This window comes from Vulpes vulpes, chromosome 3 (assembly GCF_048418805.1).
Source record: "Vulpes vulpes isolate BD-2025 chromosome 3, VulVul3, whole genome shotgun sequence".
Lineage (NCBI taxonomy): Eukaryota > Metazoa > Chordata > Mammalia > Carnivora > Canidae > Vulpes > Vulpes vulpes.
Window position 1 is genome coordinate 106,993,789 of NC_132782.1, and position 24,897 is coordinate 107,018,685.

Consider the following 24,897-nt stretch of genomic DNA (forward strand, 5'->3'; position numbering starts at 1 on the left):
CTACTGCTGAACTACCCAAGTATCTGTGCTTGCCACTCATGGGCCCCCGTGTGTGAGTAAGAGGCAGGGTCCCTAGCTAAGGGACAACTTCTTTTTCATGGACAGAGCAGCACAGTTCACCCAACGGGAGCTGACCTCAAGTTCTGGTGGTGACCAGATTCATTTGCAGACAGGCCAGAAAATATCCTGTGGCCCCGAGTAGTTACCCCCATGTGTGGCTTCCACCCTCTCTGCCGTGTCTGCACCCTTTCTTCAAGGCACTCTGGACGTCAGGCCCACAAATCACTCCCATCATTAGGTGCGCCCCCAAACTATTTCCTTACATCCAAAGAGTTAAAACTCAATGCTGCAAAAATCAACTATCCTCTGCCTCTTGTGTTATCCTAAGTCCATTCCATCCTGCCTGTCCAACTGCACACACCAGATACCCCCCAAATCCAGTGGAAAAGAATTGGGTTGGAAAATAGTTTTAATTAACTAAGGCTTGAGTACAGAAATATTATCTTCACAGATCAGACATTATTTCCCTCCATCAAAGAAGGAAAAAGAACTTCCAGATGTGTCCTTGCCCCACAAGGGCTGAGACACATCTGGCTGGTGACCGCATCTATAGCTGTGTCCCTTGAGACTGATTCAACTTGCTGCAATCTTTATAGAAGCCGAAGTGCCAGAAATTCAGAGATTAACACTTTTATATATAACCCATTACCACAAATCCAGAAGGTAGAGTAAAACTGAACTTTAAAAAAAAAAAAAAGGTCCTCTAATGCAGCTCTAAAATCCAAAAATCCAATCAGTTCCTATCTTTCAGCCTCATAGATTTTTTGTTGGGGATACACGCAGCTACTTGATATTTCTATCCATGCTGAAGGAAATCCAAACACACCCCAAATATGCTGCTCTGGCGTAAGGGTTGTGGTGAGCTGAAGGCCACTGAGAAACAGCAGGCACAGACGACCTCTTTGCTTTCCCTCTTCCTGCCTAGAATCAGGGCAAACATTCCCCTTTGTACTATGTAACTGTACTACGTACTCGGTCGTTCCTGTTCTGAGGCTGGCTCTCTTCTGGTGCCACTGCAAGGTTAAAGGTTGAGAATCTTGCTCCTACACTCTCCACAAGGCAGGAAAGATGAATGCTTTTTGAGCCCCCAGCTCTAAGATGCTTGCTACCAGCCCTCCTCACTCAACTTATTGTGAAAGCTCTTGCTGAAGACCTGTGCGCCCGACGTTCCAGATTTGCTGGTTGGGGATGTATTCTCACTTTGGTGACGCACGCTCAAATCTTGCTTATGGTGTCAAGTTTTTGGGCGTTGCTGAGCATGTACATGAATGCCTAGTCTGCGCCAACCCAAGGGTGCAATGATCCCCTAAATGAAGCCTTGTCCTGTGCCACAGGATGACCACCATTGCTCTGAGCCTGAAACAAGACCTCACAGGGGGTCAGCTCAGAATCTGGACTTTCCAGTTGTAATGTTTTTAGAAGACAGACACAGGAGACTGAAAAATAATAGCTTTATTTATGACTGAAGATGTGAAGACATTTACAAAATGCCAAAGAAAACCATTCCTTATTCAATTTTTGAAATCTCAGAGCCTCTGAGGACTGAACTCCGTATCAGGGAAGAACACCTCTTGCGAACAGACTATTCTTCATACCAACAGTCATGTTTTGTTTTCTCAACATCCCACCGGGCCTCGACGCACACTTATCCAGTCTGCTTGCTCGCTGAGTCTCTTAGGTGGCTTGTGCTAGCCACAGCTTCACTACAGTGCCCTCAGACAGAGGTGTGCACGGGACGCATCTATCGGGGTCCCTTCGCGTTACTTTCTTTCTCCGAGTACTGACGGCAGCCAGATGAACAGCCAGTAGCATGGAAAAACCAACAAATTAAGGCCTTAAACCTAGGGCAGACAACTCCATTTTCTGGAGCTGAAACAGTGGGCTGGAGAATGCTTTTACAAGAGATCCTCTATGTTCTGTGTACACAGTCACACTGTTGGACTAATTTTATTATATACCTAAATATACAAACTGATTTAGGAGAAAACCTCCAGACTCTTTCCCCATGGGATTGACATAGCCAAAAAGGAAAAATAAGGGAGAGAGCAAATTAATAGCCCTTAGATTTCAAACAGAGTAAGACAGTTTTGTAAGATCTTGGTCAGATGCACGTCAGGGCTGATCCTGCCTCAGTAAAGAGCGGATTTTTTTTACTGACCTACACTGACCACAAGAGCAAGTCACCAACAGTGGATTGCTGGCAGAGGAAATTGTGGCTGCTTCTATCCTAAGGCTTCGATATAAATAAGCAGCAGCCCACAGTGACCAGTGGTATCGTACATGGCACAGCTCAGTGACACAGGTGCACGGTAGTGTATCTTTCAGAACATATCCATTGGAAGTACTTACTGAATGCAAATCAGAAATTCATGAAAGGAAAGGCCATTTACAACATAGGGAAGACGACTGTCCCCATATAAAGGGTTCACAATCTGAATTGACCTTTTAAGATGGCAAATAGTGTTAGAGAACACTGTAAACCAACAAATCAAATAGGAAAAAAAACAAAGCAAGGTAGTACAATATATAATTACTGGAGACTTTTCCCTTCTAGGTAAGATTTTCAGAAAACCCTGGGATAGATTTTATATCACAAAATGGTCCATATCGCCCAAAAATGTCTTTTGACTGGACAGTAAAATAGTATTTGTTGGAAGCCAAAAATTGAGATAAAGTACAGGCCATTGGGAGTGGCAAAGCTTTAATTTCTCCAATTTTCTTCCAAATCAACTTATGATTGGGGTTCTCATGACAGAGAAAGAGGTGATAGCTTTCCACTGGAGCACACTTGGGATTGATTTTGCTGATGTTCCAAGTCAGGGCAATGCCCTTGGGTCTCAGCACCCGTTTCACTTTGAGCTCGGGCTTCTGGGGAGGAAGTGTGTCTCGGATTTTGTCTACCAGTTCAGGCAGGAGTGGTGGTGGCTCTGGGAGAGGTGGCAAGTGCTCAAAGGACTCAAGAACCTAGGAAACACATTTGTAAAGTTTAGCAAGCTGAACTGGCCGGTTTTGATTAAAGGGCTCAACTGCAGTTCTAAATATATTTCCTAGTCTTTGATCCATTTATTGAAATCATAAGAACAAAAGGATGCTTCAGGAGTATGTGGGGCTGGATCCAGTCTTTTCAAGCATAAGCTGCTTTTGGCATTAAGATTTCTACACTCTGGAATATCACAAATTCAGAAAGGGTTAGGTCCCAGACACTCTGGACAAATATTACATCTCATTCCCTAAAAGTGATCAAACACTGTGCTAATTTGCATGAAAAGTGTGAGTGTACAAGAACACCCCATCACCCCTCCACCCTCATCAACAATGGCTAACTACTCTTATAAATATTTTGTTGGGGGCAGCCCCGGTGGCTCAGCGGTTTAGCGCTTCCTGCAGCCCAGGGTGTGATCCTGGAGACCCAGGATCGAGTCCCACATCAGGCTCCCTGCATGAAGCCTGCCTCTCCCTCTGCCAGTGTCTCTGCCTCTCTCCCTCCTCTCTGTGTATTCTCGTGAATAAATAAATAAAATCTTAAAAAAATATATTTTGTTGTGTTAAAAAATATATATATATATAGTTTTAGCTTCTAGTTTCTGGAAAATTAAATTATTTTGATTGCATAAATAAGTAGATGCACAATAACACATTTTCAAAAAGCACAAGCTGAAATGTGACCCAAATGTTTCTGCATAAGTAAAATGGGTATTTCCACTCAATGTAGAATGAATATCCCTTAATAGAGCATTTTATATCAGTACCTGGGCTGCATTTTGTGCCACTTGGGTTGTCTCTTTTGCAATCAGAGCAGCTTTTCTAAGTGACTCCAGGGTGGATACTGAACTTTCTGTGAACACAAGGTTTGAGAAGTAAAATTTATCATCGATAATCAATTCCATAGCCTTTAAGCAAAACCAGCTTACATCTTAAGTGGTAACTGAATGTGAACTAAAATTACAAAACTGTGAAATAAGATAATTAACTTTTGATAAAAGTTCAAGACCCAAAGGTGACAAATACAGAGAATTTCCATTTAATATGACAGAAATTCCCCTCTTAAGATAAACACCTAAGTCTTTATTTAACCTGGAACTAGGAAAAGTTATACATGGGAGAGGGACCCTTGCTCAGCGTTCTTAGAGGCACCTTATGCTCTCTTAGGTCAACAGGATGTTTGCAAATACAGAGCCATTTACAATCCAATATAAATACGTGACACATGCAAGTCCTGGGAATTCAAACTAAATATCAGGTAGTCTGAGGGTTAAAGGAATCTCTGCTGCTGTGGCTGTGTTAGTCTGGAGGGAATCAGATATACAGCTGACACTTGAACAACATAAGGCTTGAATTGTGTGGATCCACTTATACATGGATGTTTTTCATTTCACTAAATTCAGTACAGTACTGTAAATCTTTTCTCTTCCTTGTGATTTTAAGAACATTTTTTTCTCTAGCTTACTTTATTGTGAGAAAACAGTATATAATCCATACAGCATACAAAATAGGTGTTAATTGATGTTTATGTTATTGGTAAAGTTTCTGGTCAACAGTGGCTGTCAGTAGTTAAGTTTTGAGGGAGTTAGTAGTTATATGCAGATTTCCAACTGCATGTGGGGTCAGTGACCCTAACCCCACGTTGCTCAGGGTCAAATGTAAATTGTGGTCAAGTGTAAACTGTGGACTGTGGTAAGGGAGAGAGGAGGAAGGAGGGGCAAACAGGTCAATGGAAGAGAGATGGTGAAGGGAAGAAAGGAAAGGGAAAAATAGAGAAACTGTAGGTGTCAGGGAGAGAAAGAAGGTTTAAGTAGGTGTTAGAATTGTCTAAAACAACTGGGGAGAGGCTATATGGGTGGTGGTTAAGAAACAGGATCTCCTGTTGGGAAGTAGTTAGGCCAGGAAGCTAAAAACTTCACAAGTTTGAATGCGTCTAATAAGCGTCAAAACCATTTTGATCCACTGTGTGCACAATGATATAACCGTTGAATATACATTCTTAATCTCTCCAAACAAAATTTTTTTAATTTATATTTTTCTTGTGACTAACAAGGATAATCCAGATTCTGCATTGTGTTTCAAAGTTAATTCATTAGTCAATTTATCTACTGGTGTAAAGAACCTTTGTATGAGTTGTAAAGACCTCTCAGTTTTAATTATGAGTCTGTTAACAGGGTCCCTAACTGGTTAATGCAACTAGAGCTAGACCCGTGAGATCATAACCGGAAGGTGGCGGAAGGACACAGAGGAGGTCCAGTGAACGATACTCAAAACATTCTAACAAATAGAACCCCCTCTAACTAACATTCCTTCTTCCAAGGTGGTAAGTCAGCCGGTCCTTAAAATAGGGCCAGATAGAAACACAACTTCAGGATGGTAAGAAGAGACAACACAGAACTGTGGTCCCAAACCTGCTCCTGTTTATACCCTGTGCCATCAGCACCCACACCTTCTAAGCACTCTCTAGCTTTTACCCTCATCTATAAACAAATGAGTAAGGATTACTTCAGTCCTTGGAATTCTTGAAGCAGCAGCAGCCAGTAGCCCATTATATAAAGATTACTCTTTAAGCTGCTAGGTGAGAACTGTGACCTCTGGTTGCAACTTAACCTTCTGATGTTTGACCTTCCAGATCCTCTGCCGCATGGATATGCTCATGTACACACACACACAAGCATATGTAAATACTTATGATATAAAAATAGTTTTAAAAATTTGGGTTTTTAATGAACCATTCAGATATAATTTACATATAATAAAAATGTATTCATTTTAAATGTGCGATTCCTTGAGTTTTGACAAATGTGCCCTTGTGAAGCCATCACCAAAATCAGGACACAGAATGTTTTCATCAGACCCCAAGCTGTTCAGGATCCCTTCTCAGGGATCTCTCTCACTCTGGCCCCGTGAAACCACAGGTCTGCTGTCACTATGGACTAGATTTGACTTTTCTATAAAATTTAATAAAAATCAAATCACGCAGTACAGAGAATTCTTTGGCCCAACATAATGTTTCTGAGATTCATCCATGTTGCATATAAAAACATCTTGTTTATTGTTTTTAAAGTGAGCTCCATGCCTAGTGTGGGGCTCAAACTCACAACCTGGAGATCAAGAGGCATGTGCTCCACCAATGAAGCCAGCCAGGTACCCCGTATTGTGCTGTGGACTGTTGAGTAGTATTGGCTGTACAGATAGATATGCTACAACCCATTTATCCATTTATCTGCTGGTGGACATTTGCGCTGCTTCCAGTTCGGGACAATTTTGAGTAAGTTGTGTAGGAGTCTGTGTAGATATAGGTTTTCATTTCTCAGGTAAATACCTACGACTAACACTGTCACATAGTAAGAGTATAGTTAATATTTGGAGGAACTGCTCAGCCACTTCAAAGGGGTTTTACCATTTCACATTCCTCCCACAAAAGCCTAAGAGTTCCAGGTTGCTCCACATCCTGCCAACACGTTGTGTATTTCAGTTTTCATTTTCATCATTCTACTAGATAAGCTGTGGCATCTCACATGGTCTCCATTTCCCTGGTGAGTAATGATGATGAGGATAATGTCTTCTTGTGGCTTGTGCCATTCCCCCCATCTTCTACAGTGAAGTATCCTTTACCTGCTTTGGGTTTAATTTGTTCTTTTTTCCCCCTAGCATCTTAAGAGAGAAGCTTAGATTGCCCATGTGGGGCTTGATCTCACGACCATGAGATCATGACCGGAGTTGGCCAAGAGTTGGACATCAACCAATTGCACCACCCAGGCACCCCTCTTTTTGATAATGAAGATTTGCCAGCAACAAACTTTATCTGAAAAAAAACTTAATTTTGCTTTCACTTTTGAAAGATATACTTGGTGGATATAGAATTCTAGGTTAAGGGTTTCTTTAGCCTCTCAGTGATGTCATTTGACTATCATCTGGTTTGCATAGTTCCAATTGATAAAACTGTGAATTCTTTGTTCTTCTCTATATTTTATGATATAAAAAAAACTTTTTTAAGAAAAAAAAATTTTTTTTTTGTTTGCTTTTAAGGTTTTTCTCTTTATCCCTGGTTTTCAGGAATGGAGACTATGATGTATCTTGATATGATTTTCTTTGTATTTATCCCGCTTGGAATTTATTGAAGTCCTTAATTATGTGGATTTGTACTTTTCATTAAATTTAGAAGGTTTCTGACCATACAATTATGGTGGATCACTTGATTTTATCCCACATTCATTTAAAGTTTGATTCCCTTTTCCTAGCCTTCTTTTTCTCTTTTTAATCCTCCTTTAGCTTGGATAGTTTCTTTCCAAACTATTTGGTCAGGTACTATTTCCTCCAGTTTACCAATTTGTTTTGTCCTTCTTCAGTGTGTAATAAGCTGTTTATATTCCATCCATGGAACTTTAAGTATTTTCTTTTTTAAAATTTGGTTCTAGGGCAGCCTGGGTGGCTCAGCAGTTTAGCGCCATCTTCAGCCCAGGCTGTGGTCCTGGAGACCCGGGACTGAGTCCCGCGTCAGGCTCCCTGCATGGAGCTTGCTTTTTCTCTGCCTCTCTCTCTCTCTCTCTGTGTGTGTCTCTCATGAATAAATATATAGAATTTTTAAAAAAATTTTGGTTCTCTTTTATATCTTTTATTTCATTATGTTCTTGTTTACTTTTTATCTTTGAGCATATTTCCTTCTTTTTTAAATATTTTATTTATTCATAAGAGAGAGAGAGAGAGAGATAGAGAGAGAGAAGCAGGCAGAGACACAGGCCGAGGGAGAAGCAGGCTCCACGCAGGGAGCCTGATGTGGGACTCGATCCTGGGGCTCCAGGATCATGCCCTGGGTCAAAGTTAGGTGCTAGGGCAGCCCGGGTGGCTCAGCGGTTTAGCGCCGCCTTCAGCCCAGGGCGTGATCCTGGAGTCCCGGGATCGAGTCCCACATCAGGCTCCCTGCGTGGAGCCTGCTTCTCCCTCGGCCTGTGTTTCTGTCTCTCTCTCTTTTCTCTGTGTATTCTCATGAATAAATAAATAAAATCTTTAAAAAAAAAAAAAAGTTAGGTGCTAGACCACTGAGCCACCCAGGGATTCCCTCTTTCTTCTTTTATTACATTTTTAAAATTTTATTTTTCTATGTAATCTTGGCCCCCAGTGTGGGGCTCGAACTCATGCCCTCAAGATCAAGAGTTACATGCTTTACTGACTAAACCAGCCAAGTACCCCACTTTGAGCATATTTCTATCAGCTCCTTCAAAGTCCTGGTCTGTTAGTTGTCATCTCTGTTGTTTCTGAGTTTGTTTCCATTGACTGTTTTTTCTCCTGGTTATAGATTCCATTTTTTGTCTCTGTATCTCTACTGATTTTTAAAATTGGATGATGGATATTATAAATTTTAAATGGTTGTGGGTTGAATTCCGTTCTCCAGAACACAGTGGGCTTTGTGTGATAAGCTATTGAGTTATATGTAGTTCAATTTGATCCTTTCAAAGTTTGTTTTTAGTTTTTTTTTTTTTTTTTAAAGATTTTATTTATTTATTCATACGAGTCAGAGAGAGAGAGAGAGAGAGAGAGAGAGAGAGAGAAAGGCAGAGAAAAGCAGGCTCCATGCAGGTAGCCTGACGTGGGACTCGATTCTGGGACTCCAGGATCACGCCCTGGGCTGAAGGTGGTGCTAAACCGCTGAGCCACCCAGGCTGCCCTATTTTTAGGTTTTATTAGGGTAAGGCCATAGTTGCCTTTGTTCTAAGATGAGTTTACACCCAGGTATTCAGTAAGAATCTGGCACTATAGCTGGTCAGAACTGAACATTTCTCACCCCTGAGCATATAGCTCTTTGGTCATTCTTTGCCAATATTTATGGGGTTTAATATGCAAATATTCTATGCCAATATTTATGTATCTCTATGCATGTGGGGCTTAATACTTCAGAGCAAGGACTCAAGAGGACTCTATGCTAATCTCTTGGGAGTTTTTTTCTGAGTGCCTTCCTCATCCTGATGTTATGCTCTTCCCCTTCATTCTAGTTGCCTCAGCCTCTCTAAATGCCAATCTCTGTCTCTTGACCTCAATAAGACAGCCACGCTCTGCCAGACATTCTCTGCTTGGCAGTTCCTCCACTGTACCACAGTCTAGGAAGAAAGCTAGGGCAATCCATACAGTTCATCTCACTCATTCCCTTCTCTCAGGGATTGTAGTCCTATACTGCAATATCTGAAAAGGGTTTTTTTGTTTTTTTGTTTTTTAATTACATCTTATTTAGTTTTCTAGTTGTTTATGGCAGAAAAGTTATGTCTGGGCTCTTTACTCCCATTACTACTCTCTCAAAACAGGTTTATAACTTTTTTCTCGTTACATTACTAACATGTTTACATCAACACGTGTACTTCTTCTACAACGTTATTTTTAATGGTTGAATACTGCTGTACCATATAAATCTAATTTGTGTAATTAGTCCTTTATTTCTAGAAATTTAAGGGTTTCCAAAGTTTAATTTTTCACAAATAGCACTGTGATGAACATTTTCATACTTCCCTATATACTTAACCTTAGTTTCTTTAGGTAACTATTCAAAGAATTTGGGGGTCAAAGGCTTGTATATTTCTAAAGTTTCTGATGTTGACAAAATACCTCCCCAGAATATACTCCTATTCAGAGTATGGAAACTTACAGTTCCTTTAAAACTCTTCAGTGGAAAATCTGCTGCATTAATTTAGTATTTGGGGGGTAAAGTATACTATAGGCTAAGCACTGTACTAAAAGGACGGAAAGTTACAGATTAGGAAGTCTGATGCTGCTGAAAAGAATCTCAAGTCCTCTCAGGAAGACAGATGAAAAGAAACAATTACAGAGCAATGTAATACAGCTATAATCTAGGTGTGCACTAAGTACCAATGGTAAGGAGAACCTAGAAGTAACAGTACAATCTAAGTGTCTAAAGGGAGTATGAAAGAATGATGAGTGGGGTCATCAGACACACCTGGGGAGAGACAGAGAGGACAGCATTCCTGGCAAAGAGAACTATGCAGAGGTGGTAAGGAGAGGAGAAGCATTACCTATTGAGAAGCTATTAAGGCACAGGTAAGGAATTTGTAGAACATAAGCTAGAAAAGTTTTCAGGGTCTAAGTCATTAAGGAGTCTTGCTAAAGAGTTTGGATTTTATCCTACAGATAAAAGCAAAATCAGATCTGTCAATAGGAAGGAGCGTTTCAGTGGCAGCTTGGGAGACTCAAAAGAAGCAGTTTAAGTTAGGGCAGAAACATTGGTTACTTGCTAAGTTATGGCAGTAGAATAGGCAAAAAGTGATGGAATTCTGAAATAAGGAAATACATGGACCAGACCTGTTAGCTTTAAAGGAGACAGAATTGGTGGCCTTGAAAACTGACTGCACAGTGGAATGATCAGATCAAAGAGTCCAAAGTGACTCTTTCATGTCTGGCTTAGGGAAGCTGGGCCAGCTGGTGATACCATTCATCAAGGAATATGGGAACAGCCCAGGTTCAACCTGACAAACCATACCTTTGTTCAGAACTGGACACTCTACAAGGTGAACAGATCCACGCTGTTATGAGTCAGCAGCATGTCCAACTGTTAGATTTCAAACTAACGCCCCCCTCCCAAGTTAGAGGTCTGATTTATTAAGCACTGAATGGATCGGTGTTCCTACTTTTTATTTTACTGTATCTCATATCCTGTACTCTAGAGTGTGGAAATGATTTAATAATCTTAATGAAAAAGTAACTGATTTTTCTAGATTCCCAATTCATTTGTCAAATTTATATTTCTCATTTTCATCATGAAACTGGAAACTGAAGGGTTTTTTTAATTATATCATGAGGTACCTGGAGATTCCTAAGGTTCTAACCTTTGTTTGAATCCACAGTTGAAAGGGGAGAAGGAATTGGCTATGTATTTCCTATGCTACTCTCCATTTTTAAGTATTATATACTTTTCAATGCTAAAAAAGATTTTTCAATGCTAAAAAAGATTTTTATCAAGAGTATCAAGAACATTCAAGGGCAATTATTAAGAGATGAAACTTTATAGCTTATAACTAGCTCCAGATGACTTTAATTTTACCTCTTCCTGTTTAAATCTAAGAAAGAGGGCACTGTAATCATTCTTCTTCTACATTTTCATATTATGCCCTAGTACCCTCTCATAGTATTAATGATCTAAAGAAAAAAGGTGTGTACCAGAAATGAGATTCATAATAGCCCCAAACAACCCAGCTATCTTTCAGTGAGTGAACACATAAACTATTATATATACATCTATACTATGGAATACCACTCAACAACAAAAAGGAATACTACTGATATGCAACTTTGATGACCCGTGGGGGAATTATGCTAAGGAAAAGAGGCCAATCTCAAAAAGATACACACTGTATCATCATATAACACCCAAGGATAATTGTGTAATTTGATTGTGGTGACCATTCCATCAATCTATACATGATAAAACTACATACAGCTATACACACACACACACATTAAAACAAACTTTATAAATGGGTCAAATGCTTTTTGAACAGTCACCTTCCCTCTTTCTTAAAAAGAAACACTTACTTGTGTTGTACTTTGATAAGGCTTCTTTTGTCACATCAACCACAGACTCAAATTTCTTCTTCTCTACAGCCTGAAAAGTTGTTAAAAAACTAAGATTTTGCCTCAGTAGCACAAAATATTTTTGAAAAAGAAAACACAGATTTTAATTTACCATTTATAAGCTGGGAGATTAAGTAACTATCCTGTAAATTCTTACAGTTTAACACTATTAGGAGAGAGAAGGTCATGAAATACTATATGGTTTCTGAGAATACGACTAGGCAAAGTCTGAGTTAGTTTGGTAAATAAGTAGGCTTTTGAAATATGTTTGTCACTAACTGTTTGCTTTAATGTTTAAGCTAGACTGGAAACTGGGTATACTAACTAGTCAAGCATTAATTTCACAGACAATGAATCTCCCAAACAACGAATGACAAAACTAAGTCCATCTTTCCCAAGTAGCAACACTAAAGTTTCCAGAAAACTAACATACTCAAATGAACAACATTCAGAGGCAATATTTATTACCTACCGTAACTTCTGTTTCAGCACCAAGTGAATTGTTAGAATTTCCTGATGTAGTTTTTCCAGTATCTGAAAGAAAATTATTAAAATATCAACATTTGGCAAATTTATTAAGCTATTAATTATTTATGAACTTTACAACATATGAATACTGAAACACAATAATAATGAGGATTCTCATTAACCATTTATTACATAATCACAAAAATGTAATTCAATTGACATTATCTATTCTAAAGACCAAGGAACCAACTGAAACAAAAAAAATGTAATTTGAGTTTAAAAGATTTTGTCCTGTAACTTTACAACTATATTAGTTTTTCTGAAAATCCATCTGTAAATTAATATGTAAATTAATATGGCATTTGAGAAAACGGACTTGGAAATGTAGTTTTTCTCTTTTTTTAAAAATACATTTTATTTATTTATTCATAGAGACACAGAGAGAGAGAGAGAGAGAGAGGCAGAGACACAGGCAGAGGGAGAAGCAGGCTCCATGCAGGGAGCCTGATGTGGGACTCGATCCCGGGTCTCTGGGATCATGCCCTGGACTGGAGGCGGTGCTAAACCCGCTGAGCCACCAGGACTGCCCAAATGTAGTTTTTCTCCATAGTATCTCTAAATCAGACTCTGGAGATAGCTGAGGGGCATTCTATCTAGAACAGGATAAAAACCTCAGATAAATGCTTATTATCCCTTGTAACTATCTGATTCACGATCTTAACAGTCCAAGCCTTGGGGGCAATTGAATAGCTATGTAAGTGATGGGAAAGCTTTCTGAAATCAAGATACAAATACTCTAAAATAGTAAACAAAGAAAAGGAAATGGGGAATTTTGAATGAGAACTTATAGGCCAACAAGAGAGCCATTTTAAGAGAGAGGAACTTTATTAGAAACCTGAGGTTAAAGACTTTTACGTAAATGTAATAAGAAACACCAAAGAGGAACAAAGTACTCTCAAAAAGCCAAAAGTTAAAAAAAATAAAAGATGCTAAAGAATATTCAAACTTTAAATCTTAAGATAAAACAAACATAAACAAGAACCAAAGTATTACCATCATCATAGGCCACAGCAAACAGAGAAGAATAATGTATATGAAAGGTTAAGTAGTTTTCTAACTTACAAATCCATTAAGCACAGTAAACTAACAAAAGGTCATAAATTGATAAACACAAGGGTAAAAAAAACCCTCAATTATAGTTAGGAAATCATTTATTTGTTCAGATATTAATCACAGATATAAATTTAAACATTTTTGAAAGTAGAGTTTTTTATTGAAAGATAATGTTCAATTCTCTATTTTAAACAAATACTGACTTGAGGCTTTCTAATTTCATAGATCATATTTTAATCAACTTAAGATACCTGTTGGATTTGATGTAATTGGAGTTGTCAAATTAGGACTTTCCAGAGAAATCAACATAACATCATCATTGTTACTAAAATGATAAGAAAATTAAAAACAAAAATAAACTAAACATGTATTATCAAGTTGAAACATGCAATCAATGGTTAGAATTCTTCTGACATAACATTTCATAACTGACAAGTTTTAATCTAACAATTGTGGTGGGGAATTGGAGATAAAACTAAATGCCCAAGAAACCCTATGTGTTGCCAATTATATGACCAAAAGTGTCCAATATAATGGATCCTTAAAACTTACTAGAAACTCATTTACAATGAATCCAAATATATAACCTATAAGCATTCAATACACATAAATGTACAAAATATGCAAAAGTCACTCTAGCACATATACTTGCCTTCATGAAAATGAAAAGTTTAATTGAAAAAAACCCAATAAGACACTTTGACTCTTACACAGGACTGTAAAAAATAAGGCTGTTAAAAAATTAGTCCTGCCACAATTCTACGTTACATCACTACAGTAGAAATACTGACCACATACTTACTAAACTAAGCAAAGATGGTAAATGACACTGATTATGATTACTGCTCCCATTTGACCCTGACTCCACTTTCATGAGTTTGACATTCACATCAGAATCTTTGTTAAGAAGATCTTGACACAGATTTCATGGAGCCTATAAAATTGCTAGATGAATTTTCTATGCACAGAGTTATACCACTTTCTTATAGATGTTTTTAATTTTTAGCTTTTGTATTTAGGTCTATGATCCACTTCAAATTATTTTTGTATATGGTGTGAGGTAGGAAGGGAGGTTCACTCTTCCCCTCTGGATATTCCTGCAACAGCTGTTGAAAAAAAAACTATCTTTTCTTCAACAAATTACCTTGGCATCTTCGTTGAAAACCGATGGATGATATAGAATAGTCTCTAATCTGTCCATGGATTTGGTGGGTCTATCCTAAGACAACACTATTGTCTTAATTACTTTAACTTTATAGAAGTCTTAAACTTAGGTAGTGTCTTCCAACTTTGTTTCTAACACTGTTTTCCTCTTGTAAGTCTTCAACAACTCCATTTCGTATAAGTTTTTAATCAGCTTGTTACTTTTTTTTAATTATTTATTTTCATTTTATTTATTTATTTATTTTTATTTATGATAGTCACACAGAGAGAGAGAGAGAGAGAGAGGCAGAGGCACAGGCAGAGGGAGAAGCAGGCTCCATGCACCGGGAGCGCGACGTGGGATTCGATCCCGGGTCTCCAGGATCGCGCCCTGGGCCAAAGGCAGGTGCTAAACTGCTGCGCCAACCAGGGATCCCAGCTTGTTACTTTCTATTTAAAAAAGGCTCCCAAGATTTTTATTTAGATTGCATTAAATGTACAAAGTGATTTGGGTGATGTAACATTAATAACGAATTCTCTGATTTGTAAACATGATATATCTCACCAAATATTTAAGTCTCCTTTCATTTTTCTCAACTTTTTATATATTTAAAAATTAATTAAACTATTTTAAGAACAGTTTTAGGTTTATAGCAAAATTAACTGGAAGGTACAGAGCGTTCCCATAAACCTACTATCTCTAACCAACCGCCCCACGCATGCTTCCCCACCAAAATCCTACACCACAGGTATGCTTGTTGCAAAGAATGAACCTACACTTGATACATCATCATCACCATCATGATCAAACTCCACAGTCTACTATAGAGTTCACTCTTAGGGTATACATTCCACATACTATAAATGTACAACGATATATATTCATCATTATAGTATCACACAGAATAGTTTCTGTGTGATAAAAATCCCTTTGCTCTGCCTATTCATTCCTCCCCATTAAGCCCTGGCAGTATTCGATCTTTTTATTGTCTCCATTGTCTCGCCCTTTCTAGAATGTCATGTAGTTGGACTCATACAGTATGTAGCCTTCTCACTCTGATTTTTTTCGTTTTGTAATATGCATTTAAGTTTCCTGTGTCTTTTCATAGCTCATTTCTTTTTTAGTACTGAATAACATTCCATTGTCTCAATGTAATGATTTATTTATCCATTCACCTACGGAGGGACATCTTGGTTGCATCTGAGTTTTGGCAATTATGAATAAAATTGCACTGTATAGGATTCTCCTCTCCTTTCTTAGCCTATCAATTCTACTTCTTTTTTGCAATATACATTTACAGCTAACTCAAGTCCACTTTCAAATAATACTATCCGGCTTTACAAATAAGTGAAGTACCTTCCTTTTCCATTTCTTTTATACTATCCACCTTTTTTCCCTACTTTTTTCATTGAAGCCCTTTGCAAATAGTTTTTTCAAAATTCTTGGTCTGATAATGTGAACATTTCTGTCATATCTGACTCTGCTTCTGATGCTTATATAGTCTCTTCAAATTGTGTGGGGGGGTGCCTTTTAGTATGTTTTATGGTATTTTGTTGAACAGTGAACATGATGCACTAGGTAAAAGGAATATGATAAATGGGCCTTTAGTAACGTAGTGGCTCTACTAATCCTATGATTAGCTCTGTCTTCTAAGCCTACACCCCTGGAGTGTAAACTTCACCAGTGCTTCTCAACTGCCCGTCTGCTTTAGGTGGGACAGGATGGATGGAGCAGCTAAAGTTGGGGATTCACTTCCTCCATGTGGAAGGCTAGCAGGAGCAGGAGTTGGGCTCTAGTAGTAGTTTCTCCCTAGGACAGGCCTTGTTAAGAACAGAGTGGTCTGGTACATTTCAAAGGCTCCTTTCACCAACTGGCTGCTGCAGGCGGGATTTATTTTCTCCAGGATTCACTGTAAGGACCTGGTAGCGCTCCTGGAGGTAAAACAAAATTATGGGCTCCCCTGGAGTTTTTAACTCTTGATGTGTCTATTTTGAGCCTCCGGCAATTAAGTTTAGGTTTTCCTAAACTGGCACTGGTTCCCGTGGAAGTTTCTGCTCTTGTTCCCAAATGTTGTGATTATCATTTCTGCCTCTGTCGTCGCTCCAACTTTGGGGGCAGTGTTTTTGCTCAGTGACTTTACTTATCTAATGGATTTAAAAGGAGGTGCTGGTTTTTTTCAGTTTGTAAGACTCCTTATGTGCTAGATCACAAATCTGAAATCTACTTTGTAGTTTTGAGGTTAGGTCTTACAGATATTTTGATAATCTTATCCCTCTGTATATCATGTTCTTTAATGTCATTGTAAATAGTATTGATTTAAAATTTTAAATTCCAACTATTTGTTGCCTATATACAGAAAAACTATAAATAGTATGATTTATACACCCTCCCACATAATATACAGGAATAGTATGATGTACACATATATGTACACAGAAATATATTTTCTATTACCCACATGTTTATAATATCCAGCACTCTTCATCTCTTTACCTTTGCAAATTTCCATCTAGTTTTATTTTCCTTCTTCCTGTAAAACTTCCTTTAACAATTCCTGCAGTGCAGGTCTCCTGCTGATGTATTCTTCACACATGCCCCCCCCCCATTTTTTTTTAGTGTGAAAATGTGTTTTCCCCTACATATCTGAAAGATATTTTCACAGAGTATAGAAATTTTAATGGGTAGTTTTTCTTTCAATGTCTTAGAGATGTCCCTGTATTTCAATGCTTTAGAGATGTCTTTTAGTTTAAATAGTGCACATCAAGAAGTCTCTTGGTTTTATCTTTTTATTCCTTTCTGTATGATGAGTCTTTTCTCTCTGGCTGTTTTTAAGATTTTCTTGTCACTACTGGCTTTCACCAGTCTGATTATGTGGTTTTCCTTTAATCTTTATAACTTTTTTTTTTTTTTTAACATTTGTGGGTTTTGAATTTTTAACAAATTTGGAAAGATTTTAGATTTAACATCTTTGCTCCCTTCTCCCAACTGGTGAAACTTCAATGATATATATATATATATATATATATATATATATATATATTAGACTCCTTGATACTGTTCCAAAGGTCTTTGCTGTTCTGTTCGTTTTAGTCTTTTTTCTCCCCATGCTTTGTTTAAAGTTTATATTGCTATTCCACTGTCTTTAAAAATCAGTAATTACCTATCCTGTTGTTAATCCTAATCAATATACTCTTGACTCTTCAGTTTTTGTTTTTTTCATCTCTAGAAGTTCAATTTTTCTTTTTAACATCTTCTATTTTCACATTTTCCTTTTTACTGTTGGGACATGAACACTATTCTGATAATAGCTGCTTTACATCATTGTTGTCCATCAAACATATTGTTTCTAGCATATCTGTTTTCTCCTTGCTATATTTTGCTACTTTACTTGCCTGGTAATTCTTGATTAGATGCCAGACATTGTAAAATTCACACGAATGATGGATGATGTTTCATTCTTTCAAAGAGTGCTGGACTTTATTCTGGTATGCAGTTAAATTACTCAGGATTAGTTGTATCCTCTGTATCCTTTCAGCTTTTCGGGAGTAGGCCCACTGCAGTCCCTAGTCTAGGACTAGGTCACCCTCACTATTATGTCTACCTAAGGACTCTTTACTGTTACTCCATATTATAAGTTTTTTCATTATAGCTAGTAGGGAAAACAAAATGTTCCCAGCCCTGTACAATATCCAAGAAATGTTTGGTCTTCCTTTCAATGTTTTTTTCCCTGGCCTCTTGTAGTTTCAGTCTTTGCATGCATAGATCTGTATGCAGCCAATGATTTAAGAGGTTCTCTTTGGAGATCAACAGAGTTCTACCTTTACACAATTTGCTTGCTTCATTGTTCCTCCGCACAAAGTCTTAGCCAACTCAGACTCCCCAATCTCTGATCTAAATGTGGTAAGGCCTCTAAGGCTGTTTGAGCTCTTCCTGCCCTTGTCCTTCAACCTGTGAAATGCCTCCAGGGAGTAATCTTAAACAATGGTAGAGTGCATTTTACACTTTCCCTTCACCCAGGGAGAGAATTTTGCTCCCTGTTGAACAATGTCTGCACACAATTCTTTTTCACTTTGGTTTTCTACTTGTTGACAACAAAAGAACAATTCCTGTAGCAATTAATATTTCATGGGCAGAAGCAGACATTTTCTACACGTTCATTTTAGTTTTCTGAAATCAACTGGTTTTCATGCACATTTTATTTTTTTCATGCACATTTTAAAACATATTTAATTCAATAATTTTTCCCAAATTTATCAGTAAGAAATTCTAATAGCCATTATTTCTAAGTTCAGTAAACAAAAACAAATGTTTAGATCTAAATTTTATCAAGAATATTCCATTCTTCTATTTTTGGTCTCCAACAAAACTTACAAAGTTTATTTTATATATGTTTTTTTTTTCTACTAGTAATAGTCATCATATGGCTGGAAGACTGATGACTATATTTTGTTGCTTAATTATAAACAATTCTTTTCAGATGTTCATTACACTGTAGTCAAAATCTCCTATCAATCTCAAAATTCTTCATTTAACATTTCTAAAATATTTCTAATATTTTATTTTTTAAAAGTTTATTTAAGTAATATCTACTCCCAACGTGGGGCTCAAATGTATAACTCCAAGATCAAGAGTCACATGCTCCTCCAACTGAGCCAACCAGGTGTCCCAATATTTCTAGTATTTTAAGTATTTCTGCTTGCTGCTATAGTACATCAAATATAGTATTATTTAGGAGTTTAAGAAACCAAGCAGAAAGACCTTAAAGAGCAGAGTGGAATTTCTGGTTTTCTCATTGGGCTGAGGCAGTAAAGAGGGACCCATTAAGGTGGAGGGATCCTAGTGAACGCTCCAGGTTTTCAGCTGGGAATCCATGGAGGTCTATGTCTCAAGAGCCACAGTGAACTAGGGGTAGGAGCCTTACCACATTAACAACAAGCCTCAATTTATACCTTTCCCTAAGTATTAGGTGACCATGTCATACTCTGCCAGAGAGAATAAACCTTGTGTACAGTAAGATGATATTTCATAGCCTCACCAATTTTTCAGAAATTATCAAGCATGCCAAAAGACAGACTCAAATGACCAGAAATGGACAGAAAAACAACAGAAATCATTATATAGATGATCCTGAGGCTAGGGTTATAAAACATGCACATTAAAAAGTAGAAATTATGAAAAAAAAGACTACAGTGAAATTAGGAAGTCAATTCACATAAAGACACTATTAGAAAAGTGGAAAGACTTGGAATGGAAAAAGATACTTATAGTAAATATATAGACAAAAAACTTAAGATAGGCAAGTCAAAGGGAAAACACAAAAGTCTTGAGAAATGTCATAAAAGGTATCAAAATGACTAACATAAAAATGTGCTTACCTTCATTATTAGAAGGGAATACAAATTAAAGCTAATATATGGGAGCCCCTGGATGGCTCAAATGGCTGAGCATCTGCCTTTGGCTCTGGTCATGATCCCGGGGTCCTGGGATGCAGCTCTGCATCACTGGGCTCCTTGCTCAGCAGGGAGTCTGCTTCTCTCTCTCTCTCTCCCACCTCCCCTACTCATGCTTGCTCACACTCTCTCTCAAATACATATATAAAATCTTACAAAAACAAAACAAAACAAAACTCAGTACATGATGCTATATACATAACAGTGTGGCTAACGCAAGAAAGGCAGCTAATATTAAGTGATGACAAGGACATGGAAGAACAAAAAACCTCATTATACTATCTACTGGGAATGTAGGTTTGGTATGATCTCTCCTTGGTAAAGTGTTTGGTAATATCTATTAAACCTCAAAATATACATACTCTATGACCTATCAATTCCATTCCTAGGCAAGTGTCCAACAGAAATGTATGTGCATTCACCAAAAGACAAGTGATGGAATGTTCACAATAGCACTTCTCAAATTTTCCCAATCTGCAAACAACCTAGATGCCCAGTTGTGAATAAGCAAACTGAGGTTTATTTGTGTGATGAGTACTATATAGCAACAAGAATGAATAAACTATTGCAGCTAAGCAACAACAGAGGTAACCCTCACAACACAAAGTGTTGGGCAAAAAAGACACCTAAGAGTTCAGAGTATGACTCCATTTATATAAACATGAAAACTAAACAAAAACAATTTATGGTGTTAAAGCTCAGATAGTAGTTACTTAGGTCAATGTGGTAGGGGTGGGATTAGAGACTAGGGATGGGACATGAGGCAGATTAGATGCCACTAATTTGATCTGGGAGATATTTACAAAATGTGTTTACCTTGTCAAAATTTGCCAAGGGATATGCTAAGTTTGTGCAGAGTTCAGTGAGTATTATTCAATTAACTTTATTTAAAAAATTATACACATATAGGGCATGTGTTTGTGTATATAAAGTTGTTACTATTTATCCCAAGAAATCTATCTGCAAACTAAAGACTGAAATTTTATGAGCATATGATACATTACTTTTACAAAACTGTTCCACTGACTGCAACCAATGATGGCTGTTATTTTTGTTTTTTTAAAACTTATTTTAGAGAAAGAGAGAGTGAGAGAGCAAGTGGTGGGGGAGGGGCAGAGGGATATATACACAGAGAGAGAGAGAGAGAGAGAGAAATATCAAGCAGATTCTCCACTGAACTTGGAGCCCAATGAGGGGCTAGATCCCATGAGCCTGAGATCATGACCTGAGCTGAAATCAAGAGTTGGACACCCAACTAATTGAGCCAGCCAGGCACCCCAAGGGCTGTTCTTTTTTTAAACTTTTTTTTTTTTTTTTTTTTTTTTAGAAAGCAAGAGTGTATGAACGTAGGCAGTGGGTGGAGTGGAGAAGGAGAGAGAAGTTCTGAAGCAGGTTCCATGCTCAGTGCAGAATGACACAGGGCTCAATCTCATGATCTGAGCTGAAGTCAAGAGTCAGACGCTTAACCAACTGAGCCACCCAGATGCCCCAATGATGGTTATTTTTTAAATGAACCATATCTGAGAAGAAAACCGAAGACAGGGATGATTTTTCATATTCATTCTAGATATACCTATGTTTTCTACCTGCATTTTACCTTAGAGAAAAATTTGTGTCTAAAATGAGTAATTATAAATTAATAAATAAATATAGATAGATAAATAAAGTAATTACAACTTTCTGGGTAATATTATAATAGAGTAATGTAAAATCATGGGTTCTGGAGACAAATTTGTCTGGGTCTAAATGCACTGGTGGCTTTACTGGCTTGGCCACTTACTAGCTGACTGTTTTGAGCAAGAAACTGTGCCTTGGTTTCTTCATCTGTAAAACAGGGAGAATTTTCTTAAGATTAAATTAATGTTAATAAAGAATGAGTAGGAAGGAGCACATGCAACACTGTAGGAAATATTAAAATATTGTGGCTGGTAATGGCTTTTCACCCTTTGATTTCTACAAATATTTCACATAAAATTCAATCCACACTTATGTTTTAGGCATAATTAATGTTTCGTTCAATCAACATTGGTGAAATAGTCTGTTCTTGGATGCCTTACACCTTGATCTTGCTTTTCATCTTTGGAAATGACTGCATATAAAAGCATTTTCTTCCTATTTAAGCAAGTTCCTTTCCTTCAAACATGTGTTGTAGTCCATAAGCCTTATCTGCTCTGAACTTCTTCAGCTTAGCTATTATTGCCTTTCCCATTTTCTTCACATTCTCAGAAGAAAAATGCTTACACTTCTAAATCCAACCATTACAGACATAGTTGTGGCATTAATTCCTTCAATACTCGGGGTTAACAGGAAAAGCAAGTATAAAACCTCCCGGCTTTCTCTAGAGTTGTAATAATAGTGGGAACAATATGTTTTTGCTTTCTTTTTTAAAATTCCTTTATTTCTTAAATATTTTTTGAAAAATTTTAAATAAATCATAAAGTAGTATATAAACTGTTACACAGAACAGCTATGATGGAACCCCTATACCTGAACAATTTGAAAAGGTATTATTTACAAAATTTTTAAGAAATATAACTTTATATGTATTTGTTTGATAGTGTATGTGTGTATACACACATATATCTATCTTTGAAGACATCAGAAAGCTGTGGTAGAAGACAACTTAAAGAACTGAGATTCCAGAGAGAGAGTGTATATAGAAGTGGGCTAGACACTTGCCACTGGTGTTCCTCTTAGGGCGTCTGTCAACTAAACTATTCAGGAATACTGAGAAGCCAGGCAGATGGTGGCTGATATCACAATGGACTGTATTGGGGAGGCAAAAATTGGAACATATGACCAGCAATAGAAGGGGAGCCAAAGGTAACATCCCAGTCTTTCTGGTGGAAGTCACAGAAGGCTATGCCATACATGGAGGATGGAGTAAAAATCAAAATAGACGGAGTCTTATAAAGATTACAAATAAGCTCCAGTTCTGCTCAATTCCTGATTAGACTGAAATGTGTTATTTAAGATAATGGCTTAAAAAATAAATATTATTTCAGTTTCTCTGGGTAATGTAATATGGAGCAGTATAGTTGGGGGGTTTAGGCTCAGGATCGGTCATGAGGTTGCAGTCAGGATGATGGCAGGAGCTGCAATCAACTGAATGCTCAATGAGGGCTGAAGGTCCTGCTTCCAAAATGGTTTACTCATGGCTGTTGGCAGAATGCCTTACCATGTGGGATTCTGCACAGGCTGCTTGATGTCCTCTAGTAACCTATGTTTGCTGCCATGTTAATATGGCAGTTAACTTGCCCCAGAGCAAGCAATCCAAGAGAGAAAAAGGAAGCTATGATGCTTTTTATGATGTGTTACATATTGTCACTTATGCCATATTCTATCTGCTGTCACTAAGTATAGCCCAAGACAAAAATTAGACTCCATTTTTTTTAAAGGAAGAGTATATCAAAGAATGTGTGCCCATATTTTAAGACCATCAACAGAGTCTGTCCCTCTATCTGCTGCCTGCCAGAGTGTAGGGTAAATCTACTCTGGTGGAAGGTAACTTCATTTAGAATTTCTACAATTTTCAATACACAATGTTTAAGATTAATATAAAAAAATTACCAGTTACAATAAGAAATAAGATAAAAATTTAAAAATACCAAATAGAAATAGAGCTCAGGGTGAGCTGGATACAAGGGTCATAATAAATGGAACAGAAAATGACAGTGATTTAAATGTTCAACACATGGACAAGATAAAGAATATCACCAGAGAACCTCAATCTATAGAAAAGAATACAACGGTGGGGTGCATAGGTGACTGTCGGTTAAGCATCTGATTCTGGATTTCAGCTCAGGTCATGATCTCAGGGTTGTGCAATCAAACCCAGTATCTGGCTTAGAGGGCTTAGCGTGTGGAGCCTGTTTAAGATTTCCTCCCTCCCTCATCCTTTGTTCCTCCCCCACTGCTCGCAAATGCGCATGCCCTCTTGCTCTCTTAAAAAAAATAATAATAATAAAATAAAATGGAAAGGGGAAGGGAAGAACTAAAAATTAAGCAAAATGAAATTGACAATTTGATACATGGGTTTAACAGCCACCTGGATCCAGCTGAAGGGAACATTAATAAACTGGAAAACAGTGCAGTAGAAAATATCCAGACTGAAGGATGGTGTGCATATAATTAGAATACTGAAGGGGAGAAGTGATGGAGTGGTGCTGAAGGAATTTCTGAAGGATAATGGTGAAGAGTTTTCCAAAGATAATGGAAGACATAAAACCAGATTCATGAAAAACTGTGAGCCCCAATCATGATAACTTAAAAAAACAAACATTAAATCCATGTCCCCGCAAATAGCACCATACGGCATATTAAGAAAAACCAAACAGAAGTAGAATATCTTAAAAGCATAAATACAGATATTATCTTCAAAGATGCCACAATAAGAATGAAGCTAACTTTTCAAAAGAAATTATAGAAGTCAAGACATGTAATGATATCTTGCAAGTTCTAAAAGGAAATACCTACAATTCAATACTTATGTTAAAATATCCTTTAGAAATAAAGACAAAATAGAATTATTTCCGGACCAAAAAAACTTGACAGAATTTATCTTGAGCAAAACTAAAAAAAGAAGTAACAAAGTTCTACAGGCAGAAGGAAAATTTTCCCAGATGGAAATATATGAAGAGCAACAGGAAGGGTAAATATGTGGATAACTCTAAATGAATAATGACTATACAAAATTGTGATTTCATCTTCTGAGACTTAAAATATAGCTGACCTCCAACAACAAGGGTTCGAACTGTATATGGATTTTTTCTCAATGAATAAGGTATAGTACTCTCAAGTGCATTTTCTCTTACAATTTTTAATATTTTCTTTTCTCTAAGTTATATTACTATAAAAATGATGTATATACCATATGGCATATACAAAATGCTTAATTAGCTGTTTATATTATCAGTAAGGCTTCCAGTCAACAGTAGACTATTAATAGTTAAATTCAAGGTGAGTCAAAAATTACGTGTGAGTTGGTGCTGTGTTGTTCAATGGTCAACTGTAATATAAAATTGTGTGAAAACACACAAAAGATGGAGAGGAAGCAGTAAATGGAATTACAGGGTTTTAAGGTCAAACATTACCTACAAAATG

At 37.3% G+C, this 24,897-nt stretch overlaps 1 protein-coding gene across 4 annotated transcripts in view; it reads right to left on the reverse strand.

Moving 5' to 3' along the window:
* Nucleotides 1-1,497: 1,497 nt before the first annotated feature.
* The window catches only part of ATF7IP2 (activating transcription factor 7 interacting protein 2), a 54,981-nt gene continuing 31,581 nt past the window's right edge, over nt 1,498-24,897 (reverse strand). For all 4 annotated transcript variants that reach the window (XM_072753873.1, XM_072753872.1, XM_072753871.1 and 1 more), the window contains 5 exons: nt 13,452-13,525; nt 12,092-12,153; nt 11,581-11,650; nt 3,810-3,895; nt 1,498-3,024 (listed from right to left, as the gene is read on the reverse strand). In XM_072753873.1, coding sequence (XP_072609974.1) covers nt 2,611-3,024; nt 3,810-3,895; nt 11,581-11,650; nt 12,092-12,153; nt 13,452-13,525 — 706 coding nt within the window. In that variant the 3' untranslated portion in view covers nt 1,498-2,610. The remainder of the gene's footprint in view (nt 3,025-3,809; nt 3,896-11,580; nt 11,651-12,091; nt 12,154-13,451; nt 13,526-24,897) is intronic.